This window comes from Tachysurus vachellii, chromosome 18 (genome assembly GCF_030014155.1).
Source record: "Tachysurus vachellii isolate PV-2020 chromosome 18, HZAU_Pvac_v1, whole genome shotgun sequence".
NCBI lineage: Eukaryota > Metazoa > Chordata > Actinopteri > Siluriformes > Bagridae > Tachysurus > Tachysurus vachellii.
Window position 1 is genome coordinate 21,891,898 of NC_083477.1, and position 7,500 is coordinate 21,899,397.

Below are 7,500 nucleotides of genomic sequence, written 5' to 3' on the forward strand. Positions count from 1 at the left end.
GCCAACTGAAAAACAGCCCCCTCAAGCTTTCTCGCAATCGAATGGCCGCTTAGTTACGCAAGAATAACTACGAACAATTTAGCAGTCACTTCTGCTCTCATTTCCCATCTCCTGCCTCTGACCGTTCCTTTTTTTTTTTTGAAAGATTTTCTCCTTCCACCTCGTTTTTCTGAGATCTAACCCAATCTTAATCTTCTCCACTTCTCTTTTCTGCCTATTTAGGCATCAACTTCCGAAAGGGAACGTAACATGAGCAATATTCTGAAACGTCTGAGATAATTATACAGAGCACTGAGGAGAAAGTCTGTTAGGCTGTTTTTTTATCCAATCAGCTGATGGCGAGTTTTGACCTCACTAACTTGTGGTTAGTGGACGAGAGTAAAGTTGGCAGTCACCTGAACTCGCTTGGCTTTCGCACAGATAACTTCCTGTCCTCAGAGGTCATGTGTTTGAATCTCCCTCTTTCTGCTCATCTCGTCTGTAGTGTATGACAGGTGTTCTAATAAACAGGTAAAGAATCAAACAGATTTGAGTCATTACTGATGCAGTATGATTCAATTCAGTACTCTGATTTGATTCAGCACAGCTACAACTCGGTTCAGCATGGATATGATTCAGTTTATGTCCGACTGAATATGATTCAGTCACTCACTCACTTTCGGTCAGCATTTTATCCTGTTTAGGGTTGAGGAGCTTATACTGGGAACACTGAGCATGAGGAAGGAATCATTCATGGTGTGTCGAATCCGATGTAGTATGATTCAGTTTGGTTAAAATAACTTTTCTACCGTGTGAATATCAGGACAGAGAAGTTCATGCTTTAAAGCTGTGTTCATTTATTAATTGAAAGTGAGAGAACGAGTGTTTAAAGCTGCAAGCAACAACAAGAACCGACTTGTTTCACTGGTGGCCGTGTTGCAGGTTTTACATATAATTGTGCCTCTGTCAACCCCTGTGTGTGTGTGTGTGTGTGTGTGTGTGTGTCCCATGTGGATTGAGTAACAACATACATATCTGCAGGACTGAAGCTGGAACCTGGAGCTGTGAGGCTATAACTCTAATGTACTGCTGTAACTGCAGTGATGCTGTATTTAGATTCTACACGTGAGCTTGATGTCCTGACTGATTTTCTGCAGGTGACTGGTGTTTTCACTAAGCACTTCCTCCCCCAGGGCACACGCCTCGGCCCCCTGCAGGGTGACGTTTACGCCAAAGACGCGGTGCCACCTCGTGCTAGCAGGAAATATTTTTGGAGGGTGAGTAAAGCCATTATTTTAGACAGGACTTACAACTAAAAGTACTCCTGGCAACCGAGCTGATTGTTTATGCACATTCACACAGCGAACAATGCAGCTAAACTTGTTCGGGAAGGAATTTCTGAGGAAGCGCCCGCACGCGTTTATGCGTACTGTTCAAAGGCGCAGGAATAAAGTCCTCAGGGCTTAGCTGGAAAATACAGAGGAACTTTTGTAGCAATCCGCTTCATTGCAGGGGTTCGGGGGGCTTTCGGTTCATCACCAGAAAACCACAGCACACATTTCCTCCGTCGAGAGTCTTTAAAGTCCGGCTCCTCGAGCTGGCGCGAAAACACTGACACATAACGCAAAACACTTAATATCACAACACGCATGCAAACACACAGGAGCTCGTAAAAGGAAAGTGTGTGTGTGTGTGGGAGAGAGAGAGAGAGAGAGAGATTTACACCTCTCACACTGTGCATTTACAGCACTTTAATGTTGGTAGAACTTTACAGTGTTGCTTTTTTCATGCACGTGTGTGTGTGTGTGTGTGTGTGTGTGTGTGTTTGTGTGTGCAGGGGAGTATGAGCTACTCTGGGTTTTCCACGTCTGACTTAGTCCCCTTAGGGCTAGCCGGTGCCCTTTCCGTCCCCAATTTCCTGTAAATTCCGTCTGAACTTCCTGTTCACTTACGGCTCCTATTTCGTGTCCTCACACAGGTGTGTGTGTGTGTGTGTGTGTGTGTGTGTTTGTAAGTGTGTAAGAACTGTGTGGAAATCTCTGTGAAGTTTCATGATTATTTATTGGCACACTTACACTGAGGGCACACACACACACACACACACAGAGAGAGAGAGGCGGAGAAGTCTATTGTTGTTTTCTTGCCTCCGCCCCCTGGTTTGCCTTTTTTTAAAAGGTGTGAGTGGAGATTTTGACACCACTGATAGATAGAGAAACACACACGCACGCACACACACTCTCACTCTCACTCTGCTAGATAGATACTCGCGCTCACACACACTTGAGCGTTCAGAAAGAAAAGCTGAAAGAGGATTGAGCATGAAGAGCACGCCGTACATGGCAGAGGTGAATAAACTCACTATTCCACACTATTGATTTTAGCTTCTTCACACACACACACACACACACACAGGATCGATAATCTGAAGGCTGTATTTGTCCTTAGTTAAAGGTCTAAAATGAAAGGGCAATTTCTCTTCATTTCTCTTCCAGCTCTTCTCTACAATTTATTTTTTAATGTTTTTGTTTCGTTTTTGAAAAACTTTTGTGTTGCTGGTTTAAATCTTAATGTTGATTTTTTTTATTTTTTTTTTTTATTTTAATCTATTTGACTTTTTGAGTATTCTGTTAACTGTTATATTATTTTTTTAATTATATGTCTATTTTATATATTAACTAGGTTTGTAACAGAACTATATTATTTATTTTATACTACAGATCGTAAGCTACATCACATAGAACTTATTTATCATCTCAAGTGGAACAACATTATTAATCAAAAAGCTCTATTCATGATTTTGTTGTTGTTGTTGTTGTTGTTGTTATTTTTTCTCAGGACTGTGTGTTTAAGTCGGATGATTTGTTCTTGCTCACAGTGTCTCCTCTCTCACTCGTGTCTTTCAGATTTACTCCAGCGGGCAGCTTCACCACTTCATTGATGGATGTGACGTACAGCGCAGCAACTGGATGCATTTTGTAAACCCGGCGCGTTCCCCGGCCGAGCAGAACCTGGTGGCCTGTCAGAACGGACCTGATGTCTTCTTCTACACCGTCAGACCTGTGGAGCCTCAGCACGAGCTGCTGGTGTGGTACAGTCAGGAGTTTACCAGGAGGCTGTGTGGACACACGGACAAGCAAACAGACAGCGGGAAGATGAGTGAGTAAAGATTCCTGCTTTCAGGACGTTTTACATTTCAGTCAGCTGTTTTCTGGCCATTTTGTAGGATTCTTTATCCCCTTTACAGCTCGGTGGTGTTCTGTAGTTCCCTCGTTTGGGTTCATTTTTGTTTTTATGACATACTTTCTCCGCATGCGCCGTCTGGGCACTAGTCAGTTTTTTCCCCAGCTGTTGTTAGGCCTATCGGTGTATATCTATATCAGCTGTGTGTGTGTGTGTGTGTGTGTGTGTGTGTAGGGGTTCATTAGCCTTCACCTTGCAGGCAAATGCAGCTCTCGTCCCATCCTCATCTTACAAATTACCCAACACAAATAATAGACATGTCCATTGTTCTAACATGTTGTCGTCTTTTCTGTGTCAGTTTTGTGTAAATAAAAGTGTGTAAATGGGTGAAACCTTGAAAGAGTATCTTTCTCACATTGAGACATCCTGCCAGACAATGGCCTTTAGTGTGACTGTTTCCTGCTCTATTCACTACTCAGACAGAAAGAGAAAGAGAGTGCGTGTGTGTATTGTACACACATATTTATTATTGTGCGTACACACTGACAAACCTACGGTGGGACTTTGAACTGATGACTCTCTCTCTCTCTCTCTCTCTCTCTCGCTCACTCTCTCTTTCTTTCTCTCTCTCGCTCTCTGTGTCGTCACACAATTGTGTCTAATTGTTGGAACGTCGCCGTCCAGGAAGCTTCTCCCATCAAGCTTTGTTAAGCTTTCCTCAAAGCTTCGTTCTCTGAAAAGCTTCGCGTCACGCCGGTTGGTTACAACTTTTACTTCCTGAATTGAGATTCAGAGAAGTCTAATGAGTAAAAAAACAAAACAAAAGGCTTCTCGCTTCACATCCACTACTGTTTTCTCCTCTTCGTGTTGTAGTGTGAAGAGATTGACAGATGGGTCGATGGTTGATGAGTTGGAATTTTTTCAGGTCATCTGGCTCGGCATGTGAACATGTGAACATGTGAACGCTTGATTGCTATGTTAGAAATTTTGAGGGAATTCCTAAAGCAGTGGTCAACGATTAGATTTGAAAATATTTTTGATACCAGAACATGCAGATTTTTGTTTTTTTTCCAAATGATGAAATACGCTGTAGTTTTTTTTTTCTTTTTCAATTCTCGTTGTGTTTGTTCCCTCCGTCTGATTGACCATTTTCACTTTCCTATCTGATAGTGCACGCTGCCCGTAAAGGATTTGTTCACATCTGGTTTGAGGAAGCAGGCTTCCACCACAAGGGCAATAATCTGTTTTTGTAATCTCCTTCCCTCTCTGTGAGAGAGTTGATGATGAGGCCATACGACATGATTTGACAGTTTTTTGAGTCACATTTCATCTGCGGCTTAGTGGTTTTCTGTTTACCTGCTCAGTTTGGATTTGGATAGTGCGGTTTCCACCGTCATCTTAGTTCCTTGTCAAATGTGTCAGCAACTGCTGGTGCTGAGGTTGTGATAAAGGATTTTTTCCTGTGGTTAAAGACATCTGCTGACATAGTGAGTCAGCACGGTTTCTGACCGAGAAGTATGACTGCTATGCTTGGCCTCTGTGTTCTCATACACACACGCCTACTGAAACGCACACGCAGTCAGTTGTGCACACCCGTGAACTCCCACACACTAGTAATCAAGGTGATGTGTGATAGCAGTACTGACTATACATCAGAAAGAAACTGTTGCGATACATCTCGTCAAACCAAAACCGAAAGATCTGCCGTTTACCATAAGTGAGGCCGCGACAGAGAAGATGATGAGTAGGTGTGTGAAGGCCATGTCGGTTGTTGCTGTGCCTCTGATGTTCTTCTTCCTTTCTCTATCCTAGAGCACTTTGGTGGTGATGTTATTGAAGCTGACCTCCAGAAGCACCGCCTACCTCAGTGGACCTGCCATCCCAAACAGGCATCGCACCATTACAGCCTACACAGTCAGGAAGAGGTCACAAAGGACAAGGCTGGGGAGGTTGTGGAGGCTGAGGAGAAGATTGATGTGGAAGCCATTGATCAGGACACACCACCCAGCACTCCAGATCAGCACTTAATGGACTCTAATATGAGGGATGCTCAGGAAAGCACACACAAATCACAACCTCATCTTGTTTCCCGGTCGTGTCCTGAACGGGACCTTCCGCTGTATCCCCATGGCTATTACAGCCCCAGGGAAGACTTGACACGATACCCTTCTCTGATGCACACCTACCCTTTTTTACCTCCTTTTGACACTCATTATCCCCTTCTTCTAAGCCCCTATACACATCCCATCACATCTATGCCACCCCCCAGAGGATCATTCCCCTACAGCAATATGCTGGCAAGAGAAGCTTTGCCCTTTTCAGCCATGACTCAGTCAAGTCTGCTTTCTGGTTATCAACCTTCTCCTGCCCTACATCCTCATACCAGTCTGGAAGGGCAGCCTGCAAGTGCATCACCTCCCCAGGGTGCCCCAGCAACCCCTGAACTCTCTCCCACCATCAAGCACTACCCGGGGTCTGAGAGTCTGTCCGAGGAGGCAATTAACCTCAGTTTGACTGATACACCAAAGACCAGATCTCTGACATCATCATCGTCTTCGGTTTCACCACACAGTCTAGGTTACAAGTCCCTGCCGTACCCACTAAAGAAACAGAACGGAAAGATCAAGTACGAGTGCAACGTCTGTTTCAAGACCTTCGGCCAGCTGTCCAACTTAAAGGTTAGTGACACGGACGTTCTTTTCAACGTGTCAAAAGGATGTAAAGTTACTGATGTTCAGGAAGGTTCTAATTTACACGTCTTTTTTACTTTTGCAGGTGCACTTGAGGGTGCACAACGGAGAGAGGCCGTTTCAGTGTCCGCTGTGCAAGAAGTGCTTCACCCAGCTGGCACATTTACAGAAACATCATCTCGTCCACACTGGAGAGAAACCTCATGAGTGTGAGGTGAGCCTGACTTGAAAAAATGATTCATTTGTAGCTGAGTAATTCTTTTAAAAGAATGTTTAAGTACCCATAAATACGAGAGGAACAGAAATGTCGGTGTGTTTCATTTGCTCATGCTGACACACACCCGAGGCATTGTTTATCTGAAGGTACTTTCACCTAGTCCTTAAGCACCCTTTAAAGGAATCCTTGACTTTGTCGTACATTAATCCTAAGAGGGTGTGACAGTGGCGTCAACCTGAGCTCTTTTTAGATCTCAGACATGACGCAGTCTCTCGGCCAAGAAAACAGCCGAGTCCAAATGAAATGAACATGTCTGACTTACCACCTGCATTCCAAGGCATAATAAAGAGGCCATTGTCATAAAGCTTTTGGTTTTCTCCTGTTTTGGTGCAGCTTTTACTTCATGGACTGGCTTGCACAATAGGTCTGGGTTAAATAACAAACAAGGCTTTTGTTGACCGTCCTACAGGTGTGCCAGAAGCGTTTTAGCAGCACCAGCAACCTGAAGACGCACCTGCGCTTACACTCGGGGGAGAAGCCCTACCAGTGCAAAGTCTGTGGCACCAAGTTCACGCAATACATCCACCTGAAGCTGCACCGCCGCATGCACAGCTCGAGCGAGCGACCGCATTGCTGCCCGTTGTGTCACCGTGGCTTCCTCCATCACTTTTCCCTCAGGCTGCACCGTCACTCAGGGTGTTGCACCGCCAATTCCCAGGCTGAAACAAGCGAGCTGAGGTACGCCGCCGAGATCCTCGAGAGGTTTGACGTCAGCGCCGAGGCTGAAGCTCTTTCGGAGAATTCGTCGGCGACCGAAGTCGATGCCACTTTGGAGAGGTGGCTGGAGCTGGAAGATCGACCCAAACCCGGGCACTTTAAAGCATCTGACTCTGACCTGGTCAACATCTCAGAACCAGGGAAATTGCAGGAGAGGGCCAGCGTGGTGTGTTTCGGTGGTGAAGCCAGAGTGCAATGAGGAAGAAAAGGGAAAAATGTTCAAACTCGAAAACGTCTGCTATAGAGCGTAATAGTCTGTGCCAGAAAAAATATCCTGAGAGGACGAGAGCTAATCCAAAGCAAGCACCAAATACATAAACAGCATTTCCAAAGAGTTAATAATTGCACGTAAGCCTTCTGGTCTTAGGTGGAGAGGGAAGGCGATCAGTTCCACCTTTTCTACTTGTGTTTATTTTCTTATTTTTATTTTGTTTGTTTCTGAGTTCATATTAATTTATTACTCTCAGCACTATTCGTGTTTGGTTTTAGAAACGTATAAAATGTTGTTTTTGTACATTGTTGTTGTTGTTGTTGTTTTTTTTCTTAGCACATTTTGTCAATCAGGGAATGGAATCGTTAACAAAATATATCAGGGGTTTGTTGTGTGAATGTTTTCAGAGGAAGCTGTTTCTCAGCAGCTGTACCGTAACTCGAGGT

General features: G+C 44.5%; 1 protein-coding gene across 3 annotated transcripts in view; it reads left to right on the forward strand.

Moving 5' to 3' along the window:
- Positions 1-7,500, forward strand: part of prdm1b (PR domain containing 1b, with ZNF domain) — a 15,838-nt gene that overhangs the window by 7,882 nt on the left and 456 nt on the right. The window contains exons 3-7 of one of the 3 annotated variants that reach the window (XM_060892177.1): positions 1,137-1,256; positions 2,883-3,135; positions 4,972-5,837; positions 5,935-6,063; positions 6,536-7,500. The exon at positions 6,536-7,500 is cut by the window's right edge and continues 456 nt beyond it. In XM_060892177.1, the coding sequence (XP_060748160.1) occupies positions 1,137-1,256; positions 2,883-3,135; positions 4,972-5,837; positions 5,935-6,063; positions 6,536-7,042 (1,875 nt within the window). In that variant the 3' untranslated portion in view covers positions 7,043-7,500. Of the gene's footprint in view, positions 1-1,136; positions 1,257-2,154; positions 2,325-2,882; positions 3,136-4,971; positions 5,838-5,934; positions 6,064-6,535 lie in introns of those variants that run through there. The other 2 variants (XM_060892178.1, XM_060892180.1) reach the window with 2 other exon arrangements.